The following is a 27,368-nucleotide window of genomic DNA, read 5'->3' on the forward strand; positions in this document are numbered from 1 at the left end:
CGATCTGGCCCACTCGTACGGACATAGCAGCCTGTTTAGATCCACCCCGACGAGAGCCCTCTGTCAGGATGACGAGTATGTTACAAACACGCATTTGACAAAAGTTTAGAAATTTGACCATGACATTGTCCCATCAAATTGTATACTTTATTTTTAAGCACTGCAGCATAAGTACACGTTTCCATAACCATGCGCCAAAAAGCTATTACATTGTTGTGCGTGTGGTGTACTGTTCACAATTTGTAAAATCAGTGAAGTTAATGTAAGATTTAGGGTACTGAAAAGACACAGTCGCGTGTATACAACCACACACCCAGGGAGAGAAAGAGGAACATTGAAAAATATGATTGTCTTTTCTTTAGTAACCCATGTATCAAATTTGTCAGTTATTTCCTCTGTAATTCTACAGATGTAGTTCTATTATAAATCATTTTAACATGAAAACCAGCAATAGAAAACCCATTAACAACAACCAAATAACAATATCACTAAGTTCATGTAGGGTAGAGAGCCTTCTGAACATTCCAAAATGTAAACCGCTCCTAAAATCAGTAACAGGCTCATAATAATGACATTACACGCAGAACTGGATGAGCAGCAGAGTTCGTTCGGCCTCCTCTAAACTCTGAGCAGTGCAGTGAAACTAACCTGAAGTCTGTGCAGCTGGGCACATTAGGGCATCAAACCAAGAACAGAGCTAGTACAGCTAACATCAAGCATACTGGGCCATGGGGTGGTCCTTCCACTCCGGCAGGCTGGAGAGCTTCTCCTCGGTCCTGACCTGGATGGGCCAGCCCCAGGCTTTAAAGAATGGGGCCAGGTTCTTGTTTACCACACTGGAGAATGTTTCAGCGTACAGGTTCATTTTGCCATCGTTGTCACCTGGAACGTTATTCATGTTGTGGTAGGCAGCAAAGAGCGTCTTGAAGGCGTCCCAGCCGAATGCGTCTTGCAGCTTAAAGAAAGTAGGCCAAGGCAATGGTTGAGTGGTGAAGTGGGTGTGGATTCTAGACACAACCACTGCTATAGAAGTTATGAAATCTTTGGAGTCTGTGTCAAGCGGACACGGTCCTTCGTGTTACACGCTGAGCTTTTAGGTCATTAGGTATGAAAATAAAAGCATTAAACACGACGTACCCCATGACATGAAATTCATATCAAGAAAACAACATTTCAAAAGGGCGAAGCTTAAATTAAATCCTAAATACGTGTGGCCACGTACCTGCATGTAGGTCTCCAGGGCTGTCCACATGCCCCACTGCTTCAGTTGTCTCCCATTCGTGGCGTAGCTCTGGGCTCGAGCCTGCCGCCTATCGGCACACATGTTCTCATGTGCCTGTGCCCTGTCGATGCCTAGCACCACCTCGTGCACGTACACAGACCACAGGTTACAAGTGCACTCTGTGGTGTTCGGGGGGAACTCCCACACGCCACGCTGCTGGTTGTGGCCCAGTTCATGGACGAAGCCCCAGAGTCCAGACTTGCGAGCTGCATCCACGTTCAACATCTCTGGGGCAGTGTAGGAGTGGATCATAATGGGGTAGCCGGCATGCATGAAGCCTGCGTAGAGAAGAACAATGGCACAGCAGTGATCGCCTGCTTAGCTCATACTGATAAAAATAACATGGGTTGCCATGCTAGTTTTGCTGATGGATGGATCGTTTAAATTCGGAGAAAAAGCCATTAAAAGAAAACAAGACTAGTACAAACCACATGAGATCTGAATGTCAGCAACAAAGCGTTCCTTGCGGGGGAGCTTGGGGGGTATCGCGGCCAGATCAGCCACGCCCCTCATGATGGAGTCCCAGAGTTCTGCCACCTTGTCCGGACGGTCCAGCTGCCGTATGGCGTCAGACTGCAGGGTGATGACGACGTTCTCAAACTCCAGTTCTGCCCAGGGGGCGGGTGCAGCACAGATGGAGTTGACCCAGTCTGCCACGCTGGTCTCTCCTGAATTAACGGTTAAGTTTAGCTACTTCCTCATACTGTTGGGTTAAAAGAGTCATTGGCCAACTATACCTTATTAGCACTTACTGGAGCTTTCGATGTCATTTTTTTCAAGCTCAGACTTTATTACTCACAGAATTAATCAAGAATGTTAAATGTTTTTTAAAAACTTTGATCTTAATAACATTAAAACAGGAGTAAGCGTTTGTGTTTAGAGAGACGTTACACAGATGTACCAGATTTGTAGTAAGGTGCTCTGACGGCTTCCTGTAGCACCACCTCCACTGCCTCCACCTTGGTGTATGGAGGTGCAATCAGGTATATGAGCCCTCCCCAGAGGTTCCAGACCAGAGGCATCTGTTCTTCTAGAGGGAATCGCTCGTGCACAACGGGGGCTCGTCTCAGACTGTTGGCGTTGCCTAAATAATCTGTTTGACAGCCAATCTGCAGCTACAGACACAAGAAGTGAGTGAGAGCGTCATGTTACGTTTGTTATAATCATTTACAAATAACGGACAGGTTTAAGATATATACGGTTATATGGCATATATGCGGTTATATGACATATACAGGTTTGCAAAATATAAAGGTTTATGACATATACAGTTCAGTTACCTTCCAACCTTTGCCCATAATTTCCTTGGGTACTGCAACGTAAGTCCGCATTCCAGGAGAAAGATACAGACCTGTGCTGATCCATTCTTCACAATCTGAAAGAAAGTTGGTGACATGACTCAAATGTACTTATACAGCGGTTTGTACAACAACTGAACAAATATCTGAGTCCAAGCCCCCCGTGAGTAAGTCAAAGTCAAGAGTGACGAGGAGAAAAGTCGCATCAGCACGGGGAAGAAACCTTGAGAGGAACCAAGACTCTAAAGGGGGGCCCATCCTCCTCCGGTCAACACCAGACACCACAACACCAACAATATAACCAATAAAGAACAAGAGAACTAAATAAGAACTAGCAGTGGAAGTCTAGTCTAAGCCACAGCAGCTGAAACGGATCGAGGCTCGGCCACAACGACACCAGGAGTAGGTGCGCCTTAGCAGAAAGAGAGGACAGATTATTAGCCATGTCCAAATACTAAAGAGTGTGAAATGGGGGTATATAATGTGCAAGGGTGGACTCCGGCAGATCTATGACAGCACAGCTAAAAGTACAGAACCAGAAAGAAACAAAAGACATGAGGCACCCTGGGACATCAGCACTCCACAGCCAGCAAACCTGAGTGAGAAAAAAGAGTTGAAGTGACAGCATCACAACATCCCCGTTTACCATAACTCGCAATGCCCATAAACCCCACAGCTACACCTTTACCCAAGATGAGAGGTATTTAATAAAATGCCTGATAGATTTCCAGCCTAGCCTTAAATATTGAGATTGTGTGTCTCAAACATCGACAGCAAGGTTATTCCATAGTCTGGGAGCAGCTCTGCCCCAAGCCAGGTGTCTGTAGTTTAGGTACTAATGAAGAGTTGCACCTTTGGATCTAAGCAGACGTGGTGGGTCAACATAGACCGAGCTCATAAGGTACTGTGCGGCAAGATTGTTCAGTGCCTTATGGCTCAGTAGAAGTATTTTATAATCAATATGAAATGTTACTGGGAGCCCACGCAGGGTAGATATGACAGGAACAATATGATCAAACTGTCTAGTTCTAATAAGAACTCTGGCTGCTGTATTTTCAACTAACTGGAGATTTGTGCAATTAGTGGTGCACTCAGATAGTAGAGCATTATAGAATTTCAGACAGGAGTAGTAGAAAAGCTAGTCCATGCATGTACATCATGTGAGGAGAGCATGTTCCTAATCTTTGAAATGTTCCTGCAATGGAGAAAGGGGGTCCTAGAAATATTATTTACATGAGCATCGAATGAGAAACTGGAATCCATAATTACACCAAAATCTTTAACCATTAAATACTGTGTGTTTGAGAGACCATCAAGGTTTATTATGTAATCTGACAGTTTACTCCCAGCTGCCTGGGGACCTGATAAGAGCACTTCTGTTTTTACAGGAGCAAGGGAATGTTTCTTAACATCCAGTATCTGATGTTCTTTATACAATCCTCAATAATATTAAACTGATATTTGTCCTCTGGTTTGGCAGAGACATACGAGTTAGTGTCATCAGCAAAGCCGCTATTCTCTTAATTCCAAAAACATTTGAGTCTACCTAGTAAAATGTTGCACTGAAATCAAGCAATATAAGCACAGAGACATAAGCCTGGTCAGAAGCCAACAACAGGTCATTAACTACTTTAATGAGTGCTGTCTCTGTACTATGATGAGGCCTAAATCCTGACTGAAAGACTTCCTGTATCTTGTTCTGATTCAGGTATGAGTTTAGCTGTTGAGCTACAGCTTTTTCTAGGATCTTGGAAAAAATGGGAAGGTTTGAGATTGGCCTGTAGTTTGACCAACTGACATGGCTCAAGGTTATGTTTCTTCATCAGTGGTTTGATAACAGCTAGTCTGAATGACTTAGGCACATAGCTGTTGTATGGGGAGGAGTTTATTATATTTAACAATATATTTAAGGTTCAATTATTCAGGTACCATTTTTTAAATAAAGTCTGCGGGCAATGAATCTAGTAAGCAAATGGGAGATTGTGAGGAGGGGTTTCACGATATTAGCTCAGGCTACCACAGTATTTTTCTCTCTTTTATCCTTAAGTGGAGCAGCAAAATTAAGTATTAATCATTGAAGTATTAAGTATTGATCATTTGATCAAATTCTGTGGGGTTTGAAAGCATCCCAGTCAGAACTGATAAATCTGGGACATTAGCAGTAAATCTAGATGCAATTGCCAAAGTGATCGTGTGTCTGGTGTGGTAGTGAGGTCGCTGTATTTGACTGACCTGCAGTTTAAAGGAAATACACAGCTTGGTATCCTAGTAAAAACAACCAAATCGATGAGTGGATTATTCTGGAACCATTATGGTCATTTCTTTGCAAGATCAAGTTGGCACTAAGGGTTGGACTGAGATGCATCAGACTGGTCATTAAATCAAGAGTATGTCCACCAGAATGTGTGGAATCTCTGATACATTGAGTAAAACCTATTGATTCAAACACAGATCTGAATGCTAAATACTAAAGGGTCTTTATCAGCATTAGCAAAGTGAATTTTGAAATCTCTGACAATACTAGCTTTTTTCTACCTGAAGAATTCGATTAGAGAGGAAATCTGCAAATCCATTAAGAAATTCAGAATATGGCTTGTAAACTCTAATTAGCAAAAAATACTGAGTAGACTTCTTTTCGCTGGATACATCATTTATGTTAATAAAACATTCAAAGGGCTTGAAATCATAATGAGCTTTCTGGTTTACGGCTAATGTGTCGTATTAAATAACTCCAATGCCACCTCCACAACTAGTTAGACGAGGGCGGTATATATCGCTACGGCTAGAACGGCATTAGGCCTGATACATGATTTATGATCAGTGATGATATAATTTATCAGCATGAGCACTTTAGATGTTAGAGATCTAATATTTAGTAATCCTTGCTTTAGATCAAAGGTGCTGGCAGTGTTCTGTGTGTAATTTACTTTAATACTAATTAGGTTATTCAAACATCATTTTTTAGGTTTTGTTTATTCCTGTATAGCTCAGGAAACAGATACAGTGTCTATATGATGGACCTTGGGCGACATAGCAATCAGCAGTCAGCTTAACCTCTGGCCTCTGTGCTGGACATTCATTGATTAATTAAGTTTGCCATGGGACAAATGGTTCAGGAAATGTATGCTGCAGCAAACAGCACCCATCTGAGAAGGGTGGACACCATCCCACCCTAAAAGCAAAGGAAAGATTATTTATACAGCACTGTTTACAACAGACACTGTCACAAAGCAGCTTTACAAATATCCGGGTCTAGTAAGCAAGCCAAAGGCAACTGTGGTGAGGAAAAAACTCCAAGACTACGAGGAACAAACCTCAAGATAGAACCAAAAAGGCCAGGCTTGCCCACAAAGGGTTAATTACCCAATTACCTTTGAACCTCACATTGTTTTGTGATATAATGACTATATATTATATCACCACGGTGCATGGGAATGTGCGGTAATAATCCCCTTAAAACAAGCATAAGACTAACCCTAACCCAGAATCAAGACTAACCCTAACCCAGACTAACTGTAACCCTAAGATTATTCTCAAAACTAACCCTAATCTAAATTTTGCTCCACATTTGAAAAAATCCTGGGCAATTTCTGAAAATTGAGATGATTCCTACCTGCAGTGTTGGCACTAATGCAGACCCTGGCATTGGACACAACAGGCAGCTTGGGAATATTGGAGATGATGATTGGCAGAAGCTCATCCGGGTTTGGGCAAACCTTGTAGACCTCAGTGCTCATGTGCAGCATCAGTTTGTCCTTGGCACTTTCCACAGGATAAGCATGGCTCGCTTGTGGCACACCAGTCTGTTTCAGCATGTCTGTGATGAGTGCCACCGTAGAGGTGTAGGAAGCATTGTTGTGGGCCTGCATTTGCAGGTAATTTGCACAATCATGCCTGAGCTTATCCAGATACTCCTGCTCATGCTGTGTTAGCTGCTGGCCGCTGATCACATGACTAGCAAAGCTCTTCAGCAAGTTACGGAAGTGGTATGTAGTGGATTTTCCATGTTTTGGCACTTCCTGGGCCTTGTACACAGCAGGCTTTAAGGTGTTTCCCATAAGTGACAGGCCCATCTTACTCAAGATGATGTTTCCGGGGTATTCTGTCATTACATTGCGGTGAGGGTTGCTCTGGGCCCAGTACCAAGCATGGCCACCTATCAGGAGGCCACTACCTTCAGCAACGTATTCCTGGATCTCCTGACACTGAGCATCACTGTAGGAGGTGCATACAAACACGCTCAAATCTTCCCTAAAGCCAGTGAACTCACACTTTAGCCCTGATTCGCTCAGAATGCGATGGATATATTGAAACTGTGGTAAGATACCGATGACTCCATTACGGCCCTCGTCGAGCCAGCGCACAGCATTGATCAGAAAAGTTGACAGAGAATCAAGACCAAAGTATCCTTCATGGGAAGCCACAATTACTTTTCCCTGACCATAGTAGGCCCCTGCAATGAAGGCTCTACCATCTGGAGTGAGTCCAATAGGAAAGGCCAAAGGTCCGTGTACCATCACCTCAGATGGAAGGGCCCCACCTTGAATGTCAAACTCAGAAACGCCCTCTAGTAGGACCCGTAGGTCATGTCTGAAGTCTTTGCCTATCCTAGGAATAAACAAGAGAAATTTAAGTGAGACCGTTTGAGACAAACATCAGAAGGTTATGGGAAAAGTTTGCACTTGAGTGCTTTACTTACGACACTGAAAGCCAGTTTGCCGGAATTTGTGTGGGCACCGGAAACTTGCCAAGCTCCCCCATGTGTTCCGAGAAGTAGATTCCTGCCACACTGCACACCTTATTCCCTGGGAAGCTGAGTAATGTGTTCTCCTCTGGGTGGTCCTTGGCCCAGCCCCAGGCTTGCCCTGCTATCAGCAAGCCTCCTCCAGCTTTGAGAAAGGCCACCATATCTTTCACACACTCATCCACACTGTAGGCGTCAGAGACATAGACTGCAAAATCGCTCTGGAAGTCTCCGGTCTTGGTTTTCAAAGAACAATAAGACAGGTTTTCAACAAGCGAACTAAGACTCTTATGAATGCCTACTGTGTTGCTGTTACCATTAGAGGGCATGAGCCAAACCAATGCATTCTCCACCAAGCCTGGGAAATGGGTTAAGAACTTCTCATGACCCAAGACTACTATACGTCCTTGGCCGTAGCGAGATGCAGCCATTAGGACCTGACCTCTTGTGTTCATGGACAACGGGAAGGAATGGTTGCCTATCAACACCAAGTCACTGGGTACCGCTTTCCCTTGGAAGTCAAGTTCTTGAAGCCCAGACATGAGCTGGAAGTAGTCTGACATTCGTTCATTTTTGAATCGGTGCATTGTGGTCTAGCTGGCGTTTGGCCTTTCCTGTCTTTCAAAGTCGTATATGAAGTTTAGAACTTCGGAAAGTGCAACACTGCAGAGAGAACAGAAAGGCAAACACTCAAACATTTTTAGAAAATATGTGAATTGTATGATAGCATTAGACATTAAAGCATCTTACAGTTAAAAAAATTCCCTAAAGTTTGTAAAATGCTATTAGGGTTTTTCAGATCACAATCAGCCTAAAGTTAACCAAACTTAAAGCCTATGTACTTTAGATATTTGTATATAACACAGGAAATGTATAACAATATTTTGTTATTCATAACAAAGTAATGTAACTATGTAACATATGTAAACAGCCTTGAAGCTACTTACCAATAAATAAAGGTGAGCCTAACCAGACAGACTTTCCTGTGCCTTTCCTGTGCTTGCATGGGACAGAGTGTATAAGTTTGAACTTTTGAGCATTAATAAGCCCAGTTCTGGAAGAGCAAGATGAGCAGACCAGGACAGAGAATTGTTTTATCTCCTAGAAACAGGGTGGAGTAGAAAAACAAGTGGCGTCAGTCATTACACAGTTATTCCCTCGAAGGCACTGTAGAAAAACTGTATTGAAAAGTATTGTGTGAATCTAAAACAACACTACTGAAAATTCTAGTTTGCATCTAGAATAACCTGCTTTAATATTACATTAAAAGAATCTAGGGTAAGTCTGGTTTTAATCCTGATTGTTTTTGTACAGTATTAAAGTTGATTTTGAGAAAATTACAGTTTAAAGGATTTCAGTGATTTTGTTGTAATCCTTGACATACGAAGGACCTAAATAACACTTACTTTGTAGGTTTTAATCCAATAGAGGTTAATGTGTTTTTATCCTTTAATGCACAGCTCATTTTATTCATAGAGCCATAATTCCACACACTGCACAAATATTAAGATATTAATTACACAGATGTACATTTGGTCAAATGACTACAAAAATAAGAACACTAGATATAAGACATGCATCATAAACAGCAAGTGACTACAAGCCTGAACCTCAACAGAATATAAAGTGTAGAGTATGTGCTTCTGTGCCATGCACAGATTAAGTTAGATTAAAATTTGGATTCATTTTAACTTTTTCTGTTAAAATCCTTTCTGTTGAAAAGTCAGACTATTCATACTATCTAAATATGCATTTTATTTTATTTGTCTGTCATGCAATATACATTATGTATCAGTGCGCTGTAAGAATAATTGGTGGAAATACAAACTAGACAATAAAACCAATCAGTCCATCCAGTTTCCATAAGTAAACAGAAATCAGAGAACAGAGGTTGTCCACATCACCAAGAGGATACTTTTGTCCAAGTTACATTTACATTTATGGCATTTAACTGACACTTTTATTCAAAGCAACTTAGAATTATGACTGAATTCAACTTGAGAAATTGAGGGTTAAAGGGCCTTGCTCAGGGGCCCAACCTTCTGATTACAAGTCAAGCACCTTAACCATTGAGCTACCACTACTCAAGCAACATCTTGCTGTACAGTATGTAGGAAATGTATAAGACATATTGTACCAGATCATAACCCAGAAACAGGTGCAAATGCAGGAAACCTGGTCAGAACAGATGAGCCTTTGGGCAAGCCTTAGCAAGCAGGTACACAACGTGTGCTCAGAATTCCAGAAAGGTGAAACGTGGCATCGTAACAGGTGAAGCTGGTTGGTTGTGATGAGCATGACAAACACTAAGCTATACCACAAATACATAGATCTCTAATACCCCACAGGTTATTGTATAACTTGGGTTTGGTAGGCGTCACCTACAAAACATGCTCTTCTAAAGCCCTTCTAATCTTATGTACTCAGTTCACGAACAGCGCGTCTCACCGCGCGTCGTATCACCGGTCCACGCGTGTTCGGCGCGCTGACATGACGTCACCCGGAGGCGTGGTTAAGCGGACGCGTTGCGTCCCAGCGGGCCTGCTCGTCAGTCACGTGACGCGCCGCCTGTCGCGAGCTGCTCGTACAACAATAGCGAAGCGGAAGCGATAGCTGCTGTGAGCCTTTTAAAAACGCCACCAATGTGATGAGTGGTCGAGGGTTTTGTCCTCTCAGGTGATATGACAGGTTAGTCCTGACCGATTTAGCTGGTGTTTACCTACTCTAGACGACGTTAGAATGTCGTAATCCTTCGCTAAGATAGCTACTTTGACATCAGCTAGTGGACAGCTAAAACAGTTAGCTCAGCTAGCTAATCTTCTTCAAGTTAAATCCAAAGAGAAAGCTGGGCTAACTTACCCTAGCTGATCTCAGTGTGGTAATGACTAGAAAAGGCACTGAAACAGCCGTTAAGATACCAGATGGGTAACTAGCTATGTTGAGGCCCCGCTAAGGCAATCCAAGGGAGCAAAGTTAATGTTAACTAGGTTACGTTAGTACGCAAACTCCTCCTTACATAGTGTTAGTGTCGCAGGATTCATACCAGTAAGAACGCTGTTGGCTAACTAGTTACGGCAGACGCCTATGTCGCGAAGTTGAGGAAGCGGTTTCACGGGAATTTCCGTGGCTCGGTATCTCCAGGCTATGCTATATCCGCTTGAATTACAGCATCAGACAAGCCGTCATGGTATGTCATAGGAGAAAGTGTGCCTGGATTTCCCTATACTGCCATCCAGTACAACTGAAGGAAAAAAAAAAAAAAAGTAAATAAATTAATTACAAGGTCTATGTAACATGTCCCTTGTTATATTTTACTGTTATTACATTTGGCATATTTGAGTTACATTATTTTAGAGGCTTCTCGTCTACATGAATAAATGAATTAAATGGTGCTCGAGTGACATTAAAGTTGACACTGTATGCCACTGTTCCACCTTTGGTGTTCTGCTGCAGAAATCCAGCGCCATGTCTGTGGACGGCGTCCGGACGTCTGTGTTCACCTTCCAGTCGGCTGTGCACAGTGTGCACGTGCTGCGCTCGCTGGACCAGCAGAGGCAGAAGGACATCTTCTGTGATGTGACTGTTGAAGTGGAGAGCAGAAGCTTTCGGGCTCACTCCTCTGTGCTTGCTTGTTGCAGCGACTATTTCTACACCAGGCTCCTCAGCCACACGGGATGGAACCTTATCATCACGCTTCCTGATGAGGTAGTGCTTAACAGTTTTACTGGATAGGATGTAGATTATGTTCTAGAAAGGACATCTTTAGCACTCTTTTAAATAACCAACTATCTGATGTAACCAATAATAATAACAAGTCTTATTGTACTTGTTGATGTGCTGATTGCCAATATACTGAATTTGTGTTTACATTTCTGTATACCTTAAGGTCACCGTAGAAGGGTTTGTACCTTTGCTGCAGTTTGCCTACACTGCAAAGCTTCACTTCACCAAAGAGAACATTCTAGAGATTCACAGATGCGCCGACCTCTTGGGATTTCACAACCTCGAGAAAGGCTGCTTCGACTTCCTCGTTCCCAAGTTCTTCAATGGCAGCGAAACCAACCAGGAAGCCAAAAAGAGGAACAAGACCAGCACGCACAGCAAGACCTGCCATGATCTACAGCAGGCTGTGTCCCCCGAGCGTCGCCCCACTGCTGAAGCAGACGCTGGGCCCCAGGCTCGCGTGGCCGCCGTGGAGCTGAGGGACCCAGCCATGCCTGGTGTGCAGAGCCCTGGAGAACGTCCCCCTTCTTCCTCTGATGAGGACCTGCACTTAGATTCACCTCTAGTTACTTTCCCGGTACCTGCAGGTCAGAACAGAGCTCAGCTGTGTTTACAGAACTGTGGGCCGCAGCTGTTGCTCTCGTCTTCGGTGGCCAGCGCTGAGATTTGTCCCTTTCTTTCAATGCCACGTGCTGGTGGAAGCGAAGACGTTCATCCTGCCGGAGACGGCTGCGACGGCGACGTTTTGCAGACGGGGGAGACGTTGGCGAACGGGCTAACGGTGGATGATGGTGATTCCCCTTCCAGAACGTCTGCCGGTGAAGATCTAAACGTGGCTCCGATGGTCAAGGAGCAGTTTGACCAGCCTTTAAGGGCTCTGCAGACATCCTTATGTCCTCTCAGCTCCACAGAAGCAAATGAGGTTCTGGACAGCATTGCGTCAGTGAGTAACCTCGAGGGCACTGGCACAGAGGGCATGCCGGCCTTCCCCTCCCCTGAGCAAATATTCCCTGATCCAGCACACAGTGAGGGGTGTGCGCAGAGGAGTACAGTGGAGAGAGAAGTGGCTGAGCATCTGGCCAAGGGCTTTTGGCCAGAGTTGAGCTCCTCTCTGACGGAGTCGCTGGAGTCTGTGGACCAGGCAGCCGTGGGAAATGCATCCGATTTTCACTGGCTGAAGCATCTGGACTTGGGGGCGGCGCCTGATGACTGCCCCTTCCTGAGAGACCTGAGCTCCAACGAGGGCCACGCCTCTCAGACCGACGCCGAGTCCAAACTAGAGAGTGGAGAAGGCTCCTGCGTGTCTACCATAAACTCGGGCGAGAATTCGGAGTGCGACACAGAGGGAGACGGCGTGGGCGGCACCGTGCCGGAGTGCGAGGTAAGAAGGAGAGTGAAGTCATCAGTGCAACAGAGCCTCTAAATTCATCCCAGCTGGGACTTGATTTTAGTTTTAATGTTTGCTGAGATGAGAGGTTTTACAGAAAAACACCGAGGCAGTGTGCGCAAAAACCAATTGCGCAGTGAGCCGAGTCATGTTGGCAGTGCACGATGGAGTCAAACGTGAGCCAGAATCCGAGCAGAAGTGGGAAGGTCCCGAGCTAAGCGAGTCGGTGCTGTGCTCTGCCTCTCTCCCGTGGCAGGCAGACCTGCCCGTCCCAGCAGAGCAGATCTCGAGCATGAGCAGACGAGCCTTCCTGCGCATGCTCAGGGAGCAGCGTCTCAGCCCCGAGCAGCTGGAGCTTGTGCAGGACGTCCGGAGACGCAGCAAAAACCGCATGGCCGCTCAGCGCTGTCGCAAGAGGAAGCTCGACTGCATCTACCGCCTCGAGGGAGACATCAAGAAGCTGGTGCGTATTTGGGTCTACTTTTCCTTTTTCAGACGATTGGAGAGACGTTTGGTGTGCACTGTGGCAACTATTAGTCTTGTATTTAGTCAAACAGAATGCCTTTAGCTAACCTCCCAGTCTAGCAGTTAATGGGAAGACCACCGATTTCTAAAATGAACGTGGACACCTGTGTATTCGTGGGGTGTAGCTTGGCTCCATGGATACAATTTTTGACCCGTTCTACCTGCTCTTACCTGGGCAGATAAATAGAACAGTGTTGACGTGTTTTTGTGTGTGTGCGCACCAAACAGAGAACTCATAAGGAGAAGTTGCTTCATGAACGTCGTCAGCTGAGGCGGAGTATGGAGGACACGCGTCAGTCTCTCTCGCGCCTGTGCCAGAGCGTGTGCACAGAGGCCTCGGCACCGCCAGAGCAGCTTCGCCTCTTACCCAGGTACCTCTCCTCAGACTGCTCCGCCCCTGTGATCCTCACCTGCGTGACCTCCTCCAGCCGTGACCCCGTCCTCCACGCCCGCCCGGAGCCCTGTCCCCCTGACCCCGGAGGGAACGGGGCAGGGGTTACACCAGCTGGTACACAGAACAATGTCACGGACTCTCATGTTACATGATCTAAAAGGCAGGTCCATCTGGAAGCACAGGAACACGAGTGGGATGGTCAACGGTTGAAACAGACTTCTAGTACAAATCTGCCATATGTACCCACAGTATAATCATTTGCATATCATTTGGTTTTCTCATTTTCAATACCGGGGTTTGATCTGAGAAGCGATGCTGGCTGTCTGTGTGGGATTCTTCATATGCTCGTTTACTTATGTGCAGCTGTGGTCAGAGGACAATACTCACTGCGCTGGCTTTGTCTCCTGAAGAATTTAATTGTACGATTTTTATCGCTGTAATGTTGCGGTTAAACTATTGCACTTATTTCCTGTAAGACGTACCACAAAGCAAGCTTGATGTTGTCAGCTCAGATTCACTGAACCAAACATTTCTAATTCCTGGTTAGTCCTCTTCATTTTCACAGAGGCAGATAGTAGTTAGACGAATTGACTCCGGCTCCAGTCTGGGCATTTGCGCTTCCATGGCCAGTCAGATGTGTGCACTTGCTAAATTCTTGACCTAAGCTTGCATATCAGTAAACGTGGGACAGACCGGCACTTGTATAAGTGCTGTCAGGGACTCAAACCATCGTCTTATTATGATATGGATTAATTTATTTGGTACATTTTCCTGCTATTTGTTTGGGGGGGGGGGGGGGGTACATGGGAGATGTCAACGGCGAAACTGCAAGCCCTGTTTAAATAAAAGATGTTAATGGGAACATTTGCAGGCTGCTTTAAAGTGAAAATAGCTCGTGGGCTGATGGTCTGCGTTAGGTCAGAGGACAGATGAAGGGCAGACACATGTGGAGGCATGAGGAACAGGGAGCTGTGCCCTGTCGTGCTCCAACCTGTAAGTCACACACCTTGGGGGTTGCTTGGTGCTGTTTAAGTGCACACCCATGGTCATGGATTTAGCACACACACGCCAGCTCTAGTTAAGAGCGCAGATGCAGACATGTCTGCTCACCTCTGAGACAGCCATGGAATCGAAAATGCACTCATGAGTTTAGTAATCACTTATTAATCACTAATCATCAGTAAATATTCAGATCACAGCTCTGGAGCTCCAAATTTTAGAGGTTTCATGCTCACCTTTACCCAGGAGTCAGAGGTTTTATTAGATTAAAACCACAGGAGTTGCTGTTGGGAGAGGCTAACCCAGGAGTCTTGCTTTGTGTTATGCTGCTGGACTAGTCATGGTTATTTTATTTTTTTTTGTTTTTTCCTAATAACAAACATATTCACAACAAGCTTCAATGTATGCCCAGATAAAGTAGGATGGTTCTGCCTAAATTAATTGTTCACCTTGTAATTTTTACTCAGGAGAAAATATTTTAACTCTGTAATTCTGTGTATATATTTTTTTTAATTAACTGTTTTCATGTTTATGTATGTAACCAAACTTGCACTCTACATTGCTAGATATTTCAAATGGAAGCTTTCGTATGCTTTAGCACCCGTACTTGTATTATACATGTGTTCTGGTTTGTCAGATGTGCATGAGCCATACAGTGTTGAGAGGTGATGATTCTTAATTATATAAGAGTCTGTTGATCCGGTTACTGCCCACACATTCATATTAGGCATTTTGTTCTAATAGGAAATATTTACAATATTGTAGATTATGCTAATGTATGAAAATTCTTGAGTTTGTAGCAATGGGTGGCGTATATGCAAATTCATTCAAATGTAGCCTAACATTCTTGGCACTAAACGCATCACATTTGTTTACTGAATATGGTGCACATATTTGCAGATGTATTCATACATGCATATGGATTTACTACATGCTGAGAAATGTCTGCCATGTATGATTGTGTTCCTGTGAGTGAGTGCTTTATAAATGTCTTGCAGTCAGTATAACCAAATCTGGAAGGTCCCTTTGGCAATAAGAATAAGTGTTAAAGGTCTGCTCTTAATCATATATTTAAAAAACACTTTCCTGTTTCTCACTATGTTGTCAGGTGCTTCTGCTCCAAGTTATGATATTTTGACAATGGACCTAATGAACTAAATATTTTTCGGCTTGCAAGTAAATAATAACAAACCCCTAGCTCATCCTTGAGAAAACTTTTCGAAAACTACTTCCGTTCTTCATTGCTTAGTTTCCATAGTGATTAGATACTAGTACTTACAGACTGCAAAGAGAAATTAAAATGCACACCACAGTATAGTCTGGGTCTCGGGAGGTTATGTTTGTACGTCTTTGTTTACCACTTTCTTTAAGAAATGTTATAATGATAATAATAATGATGATTTTCCTTGACTAGAGTCAGAGATGAGCGATCATAATGTGGGAACATGGTTATATGCCCATCACGATCTGCTGGTCGAGGTAAACACCTTTATTAAAAATTTAAACAGTTACTCACAAGATGAGTAATTTAAATACAGGCTGAGGTGGCAGAACGCGCTGACCAGGGCTGAGAGGTGTACCATGTTAATACTAGAACTGTTGTGATTTATGGTGACTCTGGAATATTTAAACTTTCCAAGTAACGGTAGTACCTGTGTTTACATCTGCTGCTGTGTCTTGTTTTATGAAGAGGAGGTAATACTCGGAGAAAGTAGCAGTGCAGTGTTGGTGAACACAGGGAGTTCTTCTGCAGTTTGGTCTCCCCACTGTTTAACGCCCCCCGCCCCAGTTGGGTTATTGACTGGACTCTGCAGTTATCTTTCTGCCTGTGTCTACTGTGTAAAGACAGTATTCAGACTGTGAAGTCAGAGGGCTGAGAGAAGACTCCAGTAGCAGTCACAGACGCTCTCCTTTTGTATGGCATTAATTAGATCATATATCTTAAGATAGTTATAAAAAGTTATACCAGCAGACAAGCAGGCAAAACTAATTTAGACTTTTTCTGTCGTTGCAATATTTTATCATCATAACCAAAATAATAATAAAGAACTTGTTAAAAACTACCCAATATGTCTACACACTGATATAATTGCTTTCTCATCAAAGTCAGTTGATTGTTCCCAATTAAGTTTAAAGTAACTGGGTTCAAAACACTATTAAAAACTCAATCACTTATCTTTAAATGTGTAATTGCTGTGAGTCTGCAGGCACTGCTGGGATTCGATTCTCTTCTTTAGTTGGCCTGTCAAGGTGATCTCATTTATTTGCCTCCGGCATGATTCATACACTTTTTTTTAAAGATGATTTATTTAGTAATTTTGTTCAAAAAGTCTTTTAAGGAACGGTGTGATTAGTGAAAGTTCAACAGGCCAACCGTAACAATAAGCCTACCACTGCCTCTAGCCCTATGTTAACATGCTAAATATTAAAGCACATTAACAGGGTGATATTGTAGTTCAGTACAACAAACTATTCTCTCGAATAATTCCGTTACATATGACGTCTGCTGTGGTTTAATTCGATTCCTATGAGCGTGAGTAGGTCTGAATACCTGTTTAGATAAGGGCTCCTAATTCACTCTTCCTCCAGGTTATTATTTCCCCCAAATCCACAACCTCTGAGTAGTAATGTTCTGCAAATCTCATGCTTCATTTTTTACTGAAAAGAAATTCTTTTTTTTTTCATTTTGCTGCTCTTAACAATCGTCAGAAGAACTCCAAGCAAAGGACATTTAATTTCATAACTTAAAAAAATATATATGTGGGGAGGAAAAATTCTATGATGTGTTACGTAAGCTTTGTGTGTGTAATGGGGGGTGTTCAATTAGCCATGTTTTATTACCAGAGTTTAGTATATCCAAATATTGATGATGTTCTGCAGTAGCAAGTCTCTCATGTGGAAACCATACAGGAGGGACTGTGGGAGGGATCCTCTTCATCGCCCAGGTGTGTGTTTACATTGAGCATCTGTTCTCAGCCAGTGGTACCCATAGAACTGACCAACGGCAATCCAGAAACCCTAGAATATGGCTGAGTTATGAGGTTTATGAAGTTTAATGTCTATTTTTTATTATTGGGACTGCACTTAAATGTGATATGGGAAAGTGTCTCAGTTCAGAGTGATGTAATGTCTAGCTGGAGGTATAAGAGAATTTTGCAATGGTGAAACAGACTGACATTTGCAGGCTATTTATGGTTATATCTAAGAGCAGCTCACAGTTTCAATATCTGTGACAAAATTGAGAAAAGATGTAGCTACAGGCATATTTGATTACGCGTTTGTTCATTGCAGCACTGTGAGACGTTCCATCACTAGATGGCAGTAACAGGCCAAGTTACTTGGTGGGGGTGTTGGGGTCTTATTTTCTCCTGTGTAGGTAGTTTTCTGCAGCAGCTCTGTCAGGGATATAGACATGTAGTATGGTTAGTCATTCTCAATGGATTCACCAGAATTTTCATGTGGTCTGGAGAAACCGAGAGGCAGAATTACATCAGTGAACGTGACGTTTGCATGAAAAAGAGAGAGAAGATGAATGTTTGTGCATATTTTACTCTCTGAGTTGTTGTTTTTTTTCTTACAGAGGCATAGTTTGGAAAATGAATGTTTAATACTGTAAAATCAAACCTCACACATTTTCTCATAGAACAAAAAAAAAAAAAGAGTCAAATCTAATGAAATGGTCTTAAAAATGTCATTTCTATTTGATGTTATAAATAGTGGGATGAAGTATGGACGTTGAAAATGTTTTTAAAAGCCGCCCAATTCAGCAGCAATTCAGTGTCTTATGGATAATTGCCAACACAAAGGCAATAATTGTGAATGTTGTTCTGACCTTCCCATGGAAAACTCATTCTAAAGTACACTAATAGAGTAATAATACATTGTATTTGTCCGTCAGTTTTACCAAAAGTATTATGCAGTGCTGAATCTAAAGTAGACACACAAACATGGCATGTATGGAACTTAAAAACGGTATAATAAAGATTTAAAATTCAGTTAAATAAATGACTAAATAGTGAATTATTCACATTATATACATGCTTATGCTAGGGGAAAAACTACTGTGTCAACACAATTATAAAAATGATGAAACACTTTAAATAACTATGAGTCAGTTTTCCGGATGCAGAGTACATCTACTCCCAGATTAAATGTTTTCCACAGATAATTCCAATTGACAGCATAATTTAATCCAAGAGTAGAATGAATCTGTTATCAGAAAGCTGTCCTATATTGCCTATTATACAAATGTTGATATATGGATTCCCATGTTTCAACAATATTTTCCACCAATAATCACCTTAGGAAAGTAAATGTACAGCAATATTGTCAGGGGCTATAATTAAAATAAATATTAATTAAACTACCTACTGTAAATTAACCAGTGCTGATTTTCAATTTATGTTCAGTCCACATGAGAAAAAAAAAAACTGTTTAAACAGTACAGGAAAAAGAAGTCATTTTCGTCATTCGGTAACAAAATGTTTTCATCCTGAGACAGTCTAAACCAGTGACATTTAACAGTGACTTTGTGCTTATGTGTTTTAAAAAAAGAAGTGCCAAACATGAACAGTGCAAGAATATACAGACAGATAATAACAAAAGAAACTGCAATGCTATTTCTGTTCGGACAAGACCAGGGGGGTTAATTGTGCTTTCAACTGGTATTATGCTTGTCTCCCTTCTACATGTTTGTCAGGGTTTTTGGTATCCATATATTACAAAAGTACCCATGTCCTGTCTTTTGCCTTTATGTAACATTCTTTTATGGAATACACTTCAGTGAACACCCACTTTCACAATGTATAATCATTTAAAAAAAAAAGGACGATAAATATTCACATTATGCATCGCACGTATTCTTCCCTTAAAGTGTAATTATTGGCAAAGCCAAGGTTTTCCGACTTGAGATGAACCACATTTCTTGCCGCTCCCTGGTAATATCTGCAAAAGGGTATATAACAGTCACAGTGAGGGAGGTACAGAACTCTGAATCCACTGGGAAAACACACAACGTTGAAATGAGCACAACGACAAACACACAATGTGTCTGTATATTTTGGCACTTGGCAACTTAAAACAAATTCACTTTTGGGAGGGGGGAGGGACCGGGGAGGGGGGGGGGGGGTTGATGGACGACAGGGGGCGGGGCGGGACCGGGGGCGGGGAGACTTGTGGGGGTTTGAGCCTAAATGGACCTGGTGTTACAGTTACAAACTCAACAAGTTTTGTTTTGTTTTTTCAATTTAAGGGTTTGTTTTTTGGTTTTGGTCGATTAGATTGGCATTATAAAACGGCAACACACTCTGGTGTCGGATTTGCCGATCTAGAGGCTTTAGCGAGCTCCTTGAGGAGGGAGACGCGGAGAAACAGGCACGCCAGGCTAGCACTGAGAGGTCTAGCACCCTCCGCGGGCTGGCTAGCTGTGTTGCCGTGGTGATACTGAACAGAATAGAAGGAAACAGGTGCTAAATGAAGTACTCTTTCTTTTCCTCTGCATGTGCGCGGTTCCCATCTGCATTGATGATGGCAGTGTCGGCGTCTGGGGCGTCCTCTGCTCCCTTGGCCTCATTCGTTAAGTATGTCCCTGTCCACACAGTCCCACATAGGTCACAGACACATAAGGAACAGCAGTGGACAAGGTTCAGGCATTTAGCGCAGTCTCTAGACCGTCTCGGGCCGCGGGACGGAGCGGGAGCACCTACCTTTATGTCTGGCGAGGTAGCGGCCCAGGACGATGATGAAGCACAGGCTGATGAAGACCACCACAGCCACCACGCCGCCGATCAGTGCGTGGTCGGGGCTGTGTTGAGTCAGCGCGTTGGGATCTGGAGAGGCAGAGGTAAACAACAGTCACACGATCACAAGAGCGCATTTCTGCTTGACATAGGATGCCCTGTCATAGAGGCCAGATCCTGTCATCTTTCAGAGATTTAGATCACTTATCGGTAATGCAGGTACAGAGTTTGGGGTGGATGCCCAAACTTGCCATAAGCACAGTGCGACTGATGTATGTTTGATTAATTACTTGATTGGATTAGGTTGAGAATATGGCTGACTGATCATATAAGCTTGTGTATATTCTGATTGACTGAATTTTTCTCAAGCATTGCTCTACTTATTCCCATAAATGGGTAAATGTTGATTGAAATTTCAGAAACTTTAAATCAACTGAATCCTACCAACTGGAAAATGGGAAACTGTTGGATAATGGATGGTACTTTCCAGCAGAGCCCTGGTGGGTCAGTCTCCTGGTACTGAGAGAGCTCTGGCTTGCCTTGCACAGTTAATATGGTACAATTTTTCAGCATCATTTCGATCATGTCCAGCATGGTTCCAGCACTAATAAATGTGAGTCTGCTTCTGTGTGCTGTGGTTTAGACAGCGAAAGAGAAAAGTGTAGAGACCACTAGGAAGAAGATTTACAAATCCTGTGCCACATGCCTGACTATCAAATTCTTCTTCTTATTATAATTTTTTAGTTTGCCTATAATCCACATATGCTGATCTGGATGTGACTGTGAATGCTGTGACCTAGTTTATTTATTTAATTGATCTTTTTTACTAAATAGGAAGTCTTCATCAGAATCAATGTATACATAGCACCACTTATAGTTGAAAAATACATGCCATGCCATTTTAAAGCATAAAAAATTCACCAATGAAATAAAAATGATTGCAGTAGTGTTTGAGCCATGTGAAAGCATGAAGAAGATAGAGGTCTCATTAGATCACGGCCCTGACTTTAGACCCTCAGAAGAACCATCAGGTCGGCTGACGCACGAAGCGAAAGAACGGCCGTTTAAAGTCTTGCAGTTCTCACAAAATCTGTTTGGCTTTAAAAACACCTGATGGGGTGGATAGGAGAGAGCAGGCACAGGTGAGTGGGTGAACTCAGTCACGCGCAGGACTCCGCGGAGAAACTGGCACCTAGAAGAGCGCACCTAGCGGACAGGAGCACAGGAAGCTGTGTGGCGTAGCAAGCTTCCCCCAGTAAGGGAGCGGTAGAAGAGATGCTACGGTTCCACCCCACCCTCACCAGCCTTGACGAAGCTGTTTCAGTGCTGGTGTGGGCAGGGGATACGCCAAATGATAGCTGGTTCCCATTAGCTCATTCAGACGGATGGGTCGTTGTCTGCTGTGCTTGGTAAAGTGACCCTGAGAGGTATGGGCAAAACCACTTCTGTAGAGCCGTTTTAACGCCTAAAGAAAGCGCATACATATGTATGTGTGTGTGTGTGTGCGTGTGTGTGTGTGTGTGTGTGTGTGTGTGTGTGGGGTGGGGTGGGGTAAAAATTTTAACATAGCTTGATTTTCCTTAAGATCTGTGTAGTTTGTTATTCAGTACGAATAATAGTTCAATGTATGTGTGTCACAGAACGCACATCTGTTCATAAGAGCACGTCTACTCTAATGTCGAAGCATTACTGACCTCTCGTCCAGGTTAGTCGTATTTTTCAGCTGGAAAATTAAGAAATGACCCTTTTCTTTCATGGAGTCATGTGCTATCAAAACCACTTAAATAAATATGCTTTGTTTTCAGTACACACAAATGTCAGTGTACAATTTAATATGGTTCTCATCTCAAATTGTGCTTTATTTACAGAGTGATACAGTACCAGGGGCCTCATAAGGATCCACTCAATCCACTCCTTCATCTGGTGATGTATGAAGAGGCCTCAGGCACCATCCTGAGATGGAGAACACACATCCTACATCTTCATTCGTGGTAAATAAGAAGAATCCAGCCTATTCCCCGCTCCTAATAAGGCTCTCTATTAGTCTCCCTTTCTCCTGACGCCCCTTCAGTCTGAGCAGGGTTTTTCTTTTTTTTCTTGCTTTGTAGTTGGTTGTTACTCAGGAATGGGAAAATTTTGCATATCCCCTGGTGGAGATTGTATTGGCGGGGTTCATTATTGCTTCCTGTGGATAGATGGTGGCTGAAACAGGCATGCGTTGCTGGTTTCACCACACACGTCATCTTTTAATAAAGCTGTACTTCTGTTTCGGGAGTGTGTGTAAGATGCACCTCACACACACACACTCCCACAGACACACAATCACCTACCCTGACCTTCAGCTGTGTGGATCCAGCTTATCTCTTTGTGTCATGCTAATGTCAATATTATGGGTTTAAATCTTTAATACATGTTGTTGAATAAGTCTGTTTTACATGGATCAACAACACACGAGCTTTACAGTTGCACGGCTAAATAAGTGAGCATGTTTGCATGCAGATATTTATCACGTATTGTCCAAAAACACCACGCGAAGGCGGTCACGCTCGGTGGAGTACAGCCTGCACACAGGTCTGCTTTGTCCTTGCAATACTTTAGAAAGATTAGTGGGCTGTTTGGGTGGAAAGCCAAACCAGACAAAGGAGGTGCTCTTCACACCTACACACAGCCCCCGAATAACGTGCTGGGAGAACGCATGCACAGCTAAACGCGGCTGTGAAGATGAGGCAGTCAGACAGAAGCCATGGTACGGACTATTGGCTCATGTAGGTACCGTAACCGAAATGCACAGCTTCCAAGGGTTCAAGACATGAGTTTCTTTGATTGTAGAACTGTGCTCACATAAAGACAAAGACCTGAAGCTCACCTGGGATGAAACTCAGAAATAAATGATTTCGAAAGTTTCAAAAGGTTTTTTAACAGTATTGTAAAAGGTAATTGATGACCCGTGAGCAGCTGGACTTGGTAACGGGAAGCCAGATGAAAAAATGTTTTTCTTATGTAATTGTATCTTTTAATACCAGCTGCCCATAAAAAAAAATTCTTTGTGTGCTAAGACAAGTGAGTCTTAGAGAGATACCCTTTACCTTAAAATGTGAGCACACATGTCATGTTGAGCCGTGTAAATGCATGGAGACATGCTGAACTTTCTAAGTTACATTTTTGTTATGCTTTCTATAATATCTTTATAATCTGCAGAAGCTCAGACACACCACCTCACAGACATTAATATTCTCACAGGAATATGGCGTGGGTGTCCACGACGTGGTTACACACAAAAAACAAATTACAGTTGCTCATTGTTTTAAAAAAATCTTCCCGGTTGGGATCTGCACCCAGACAGAAGGAATGTTAGCCCAGAGACACGCAGGAGCACAGGACCACTGGACCCAACGGGGGCATGGTCAATCGGAGGGATGGGGTGCGTGGAGGCACAGGTGGGTCAGAACACAAGGACCGTAGGCTACGTGGGTCAGAAGCTGATCTCTTGGGTCCCAGCAGTGCCACGCACACACGGAAGCAACGCTGACATGCCGGACTCCCTAGGCATCTCATGCCGTTTTCCATAGACTCGCAACTCTGCCACAGTGGACGTTTGTCCATACTGCGGTTTCTCTGTAACTAAACAATGTAACTAAACAATGTGGAGCATTCTTGCTGGAAAAGCCTTAAAGTCATAGAAGCAATTACCAGACACCCAGAAACATTATTTATTTACTTATTATTCATTCCTTCTCGCATATAAAATATAGATGCCTTTACAAAGATGATAACATATGCTTGAAAGCAAAACATTCGTTCTTCATATAAGTTAAGATAAATTGATAAAGCAATCTTACATGTGCTTCAGGCCATGCTACTTGGTTTCTGTGTTGTGTAAGTCAAGCGCTAATATATGGAGGTCTGCGTTTTAAAGGTCTCATGGGAGTGAGTGGAATGAAGCACAGAGGCCTTCCCATGTGTTAGCCAGTGCTCCCATGCAAGGCCATGACCTCAAGCCCATGCTGTGATGAGACTGAGAGGATGTCACGCCCCACAGTGCAGCGCCCTGGCTCGCAATGATGATGTCAGCACTGGAGGAGGGGATATTTACCTGTCGTACCTGGTAAGTCTTTGGCTGTTGCCATGGATGCAGACAGAGGAGCAGGCAACAAGGGAAGACGTGAGTGAGGAGATCAAGAACATCAACAGTGTACAGACACACGCACACACACACACACTCACGCACACGCACACGCACACACACACACATGCACACACACAGACACACACGCATACACACATGCGCACACACATAGACACACACGCTCACACACACAGACACACACAGACACACACAGACACACACGCTCACACACACACTCAAGCTCACACACAGACACTAACTCTCACACTCTCACAAACTCTCACACTCTCACAAACCCTCACACTCACACACTCACACTCACACACCAGTGCACAAACATACACATAAATTGAAGACTTAATGAGGACGTTTGGTATAAACATGCTTTCAGAGGAGTGGCTTTCAGCAAACACATGGCAAGCTTCGACAGTCCGAAACTACAGGAGAAGTAAAAAGGCCTACGTAGTGTTTCAGTATGTCTGCTTCCTGTTTGAGCTGGACGTCACTAGCCAAAAGGCTTATGGGTGCTACTGGGCCTGCACTCTCAGTGTTCTGTCACACCAACCACACATGCAGTCAATCTTTTACATTTTAAAGAAATGCAACGAAAGATTGAAGGCAAGTGCAATCAGATGAATTTGGAATGGGTTTGGGCTCGTCACTGTGTGTGTGTGTGTGTGTGTGTGTGTGTGTGTGTGTGTGTGTGTGTGTGTGTGTGCGCGTGTGTGCGCGTGTGTGTGTGCGTGTGCGTGCATGTGTATGTGTTTGTGTGCATGTGCGTGTGTGTGCGTGTGCATGTGCGTGTGTGCATGTGTGTGTGTTTGTGTGTGTGTGCATGTGCGTGTGTGTGTATGTGTGTCAGCCTCCTTTAAAGCTCTCTCTACAGTCTAATTATGAGAGGTCTGTAGAGCAACTGTGCACATGCCGACTGAGAAAAGCAACTGATAAATATTTTACTAGAGAAAGCAACTGTTGAGCCAGACAGAGCCGAGAGACGAGAGTCACTGACGCTGGCTGGAGAGGCCAAGGACTACAGCATCCTGAGGGCAGGGGACAGGAAGACATGGTCAATGCAGACCAGACCCCAGATGGACAACCTTATCTTTACGGCACTGCAGACCAGATCCCAGCTAACACCCTGGTAGAGAACCTCTCTGACATTAGCTGGATAAACATGCGTCTCTTTCCATGCAGTTATATTACAAACAACAATTAAGACTGAAAACTCCTATGACGACAAATTAGATTAGACATGTGAACTCGTTAAGTTTATACTGTATGTTCCTCATCGTTTGCTCACAGCTTTATTATAGCTGGATATTTCCTCCATGTTCAACAGTAAAACTGCTTTACATACTTGTACATGCATACATATTTTTATAGTGCAACCAATATTCTGTCCTAAAACACCTTTCATCATTTTCAATATCTTCAAACACTTTGTATGTCTTCAGCTATGACTAGCTGATAGCTATTGATTGCTGTTTTGTGATCAGGTATTATGGAACATGGACTGTTTTCAACTAAAGAGTGAAAACATCATACAGGAGTAGAGTGGCCCAGATTCCTGAATACATCATATAGGAGTAGAGTGGCCCAGGTGCTGGCTCAGAAGGCCGGCCTCACACATCAGAACGGTCCATTTGGCTTGCTTTATGAGGTGGTGTGGCTCCAATAGATCTAGTCTGGGTCAGGTTTCCAAAGAGGGCAGGATCACAAATATCAGCTTTGGGAGGTTAATGATACATTTAGATTGAATTCAGATTGAATGCCATGTTCTCGTTTAAAAGCCATCATGTGTCTGCCTCTCTCAGTAAGACTTCAGGCACAGAGCCTCCTTTTCTCTGGGTTCTCCATTCGGAAACAGCCATCCTTCTGAACACCATCACGTCTGATGTTTTGGCCGGTTCTCTAACTGACACATCTGCTGTTTGGGTCTTAGCTGGTCTTCAAACATTTCCGTCTTTCACAATCTTTTCACAGTCTGACAGCTAATAGTTTAGATTTAAGGGCTGAAAAATATACCGGATTTAGTGATTAATATGAAACGAAAATATTCAGAAACAGATGGCTATGTTTTCCCCAAAGATTGTGATTATCTAAAAAGTGAAATATGGCTTCCAGTTGCATGTGATGTTTTCAACATTTGGTCCACGTCTTGGATGTGTTCCCATGTCTCTTCTATAAATGCGGCAGTTTGCATGGCCTGGTCATAAAGTGCACCTACTGGCAGTTACGGTAATGATCAGGAGTGATGACGCTAAATGGAGATGAATAGCTCCTGTGTGACTTTGGCTGACATTTATTGCCTCTTGGCAGTCGTGCCATTAGCAAATTAGCTTCATTCAAGTGCCGAGCCAGTCTACTACAATAGAGGGGGGAGGGGTGTGTGTGTGTGGGGGGGGGGTGATAAATATCAGTGGGGTGCTGTGAGACATTCAGATGAATTAGAAGTAAAGATAATGAGTAATATGAACAAGGGTCTCTCTCTCTCTCTCTCCCTCTCTCTCCCTCCCCCCGCCCTGTCTGTTTCTCTGTCTGTGTGTTTGTTTCGGCCTTAACAGAAGACCCAGGGCAGGTGCTGTGCTGTGGTGCTCTGTTGGTGTTTGATGAAAGCAGGGATGAGTAATCTGAACTTTCCAGATCACTGGGTTGTGAGCAAACCCACAAGAATGCTGGTCTTAGATAGTGAAGCTTCTAGTAGGTCTCTGCTGGATTCAGCATCAAAGGTATTTTCTTCCTTTACTGATCCATATTCTCTTTCCTTCCGTTACTCTACCGTTACTTCCGTTACTCTGGGTTTGTCCAGCCAGAAACACCTTCTCATAGAGTTTAGAAGATATTCCATCAAAATGAGGAAACACATGGTTTCTAAAGCGATCCTGGTGTCGAGTCTGCTTATAGGCCATTGATTGGCACATTTAATCTGACCTCTGACCTCTGAGTGAGTGACCATGTCCTTCTGAGCTGATGAAAACCCATTCTTAGAAATCTATTTGCATGGATAGTGTTCTGGCCCTGTTTTGTGGTTTGAGGCTGACAGGCGTTATCTGTGTTTGTAGGGGAGGGTTTATTATGTAGCCAATTGCTGCTCTTTCTCGCAGGCTTGAATTCAACCCCACATTAAAGACTGCATCCAGCAGCAATTTCCA

General features: G+C 43.4%; 3 protein-coding genes across 14 annotated transcripts in view; 1 reads left to right on the top strand and 2 right to left on the bottom strand.

Annotated features, from left to right (window-relative positions):
• Positions 1 to 133: 133 nt before the first annotated feature.
• LOC113578628 (TRPM8 channel-associated factor homolog) lies at positions 134 to 10,450 on the bottom strand. Of its 9 annotated transcripts, none has more exons than XM_035534054.1 (10): positions 10,368 to 10,447; positions 8,731 to 8,817; positions 8,272 to 8,425; positions 7,280 to 7,987; positions 6,194 to 7,188; positions 2,563 to 2,657; positions 2,184 to 2,397; positions 1,711 to 1,950; positions 1,223 to 1,560; positions 134 to 955 (listed from the first exon to the last, which is right to left on the bottom strand). In XM_035534054.1, exons 4-10 carry the CDS (start codon positions 7,909 to 7,911, stop codon positions 713 to 715), a joined length of 2,757 nt encoding a protein of 918 aa, XP_035389947.1. In that variant the 5' UTR covers positions 7,912 to 7,987; positions 8,272 to 8,425; positions 8,731 to 8,817; positions 10,368 to 10,447; the 3' UTR covers positions 134 to 712. The 9 variants fall into 9 exon arrangements, with proteins under 9 accessions (XP_035389947.1, XP_035389946.1, XP_035389944.1 ...); XM_035534053.1 differs by having other exon boundaries at positions 10,341 to 10,395; XM_035534051.1 differs by lacking the exon at positions 10,368 to 10,447 and adding an exon at positions 10,184 to 10,264.
• Positions 9,895 to 14,135, top strand: LOC113578629 (transcription regulator protein BACH1-like). 2 transcript variants are annotated; one of them, XM_027012007.2, is made up of 5 exons: positions 9,895 to 10,012; positions 10,778 to 11,029; positions 11,211 to 12,428; positions 12,691 to 12,897; positions 13,188 to 14,135. In XM_027012007.2, the coding sequence occupies exons 2-5, from the start codon at positions 10,790 to 10,792 to the stop codon at positions 13,503 to 13,505; spliced, it is 1,983 nt and encodes a 660-aa protein (XP_026867808.2). In that variant the 5' UTR covers positions 9,895 to 10,012; positions 10,778 to 10,789; the 3' UTR covers positions 13,506 to 14,135. The 2 variants fall into 2 exon arrangements, with proteins under 2 accessions (XP_026867808.2, XP_026867807.2); XM_027012006.2 differs by lacking the exon at positions 9,895 to 10,012 and adding an exon at positions 10,427 to 10,511.
• Positions 14,136 to 17,981: 3,846 nt separating this feature from the next.
• Positions 17,982 to 27,368, bottom strand: part of cadm2b (cell adhesion molecule 2b) — a 118,718-nt gene continuing 109,331 nt past the window's right edge. Inside the window, exons 9-11 of one of the 3 annotated variants that reach the window (XM_027011996.2) lie at positions 20,058 to 20,180; positions 19,834 to 19,939; positions 17,982 to 19,296 (exon numbers count right to left, since the gene is read on the bottom strand). In XM_027011996.2, the coding sequence (XP_026867797.2) occupies positions 19,191 to 19,296; positions 19,834 to 19,939; positions 20,058 to 20,180 (335 nt within the window). In that variant the 3' untranslated portion in view covers positions 17,982 to 19,190. Of the gene's footprint in view, positions 19,297 to 19,514; positions 19,940 to 20,057; positions 20,181 to 27,368 lie in introns of those variants that run through there. The other 2 variants (XM_027011998.2, XM_027011997.2) reach the window with 2 other exon arrangements.

Source organism: Electrophorus electricus, chromosome 15, assembly GCF_013358815.1.
Source record: "Electrophorus electricus isolate fEleEle1 chromosome 15, fEleEle1.pri, whole genome shotgun sequence".
In the NCBI taxonomy this organism is placed as follows: Eukaryota; Metazoa; Chordata; class Actinopteri; order Gymnotiformes; family Gymnotidae; genus Electrophorus; species Electrophorus electricus.

Excerpts from the sequence above, each read along its gene's own strand:
- LOC113578628 (XM_035534055.1), bottom strand. The coding sequence starts at position 7,911 with ATGCACCGATTCAAAAATGAACGAATGTCAGACTACTTCCAGCTCATG. Across the intron at positions 7,189-7,279 it reads GCAAACTGGCTTTCAGTGTC|GATAGGCAAAGACTTCAGAC; the intron begins GTAAGTAAAGCA and ends GTTTATTCCTAG. Across the intron at positions 1,951-2,183 it reads AGCACCTTACTACAAATCTG|GAGAGACCAGCGTGGCAGAC; the intron begins GTACATCTGTGT and ends CCGTTAATTCAG.
- LOC113578629 (XM_027012006.2), top strand. Across the intron at positions 11,030-11,210 it reads TCATCACGCTTCCTGATGAG|GTCACCGTAGAAGGGTTTGT; the intron begins GTAGTGCTTAAC and ends GTATACCTTAAG. Across the intron at positions 12,898-13,187 it reads AGGGAGACATCAAGAAGCTG|AGAACTCATAAGGAGAAGTT; the intron begins GTGCGTATTTGG and ends CGCACCAAACAG.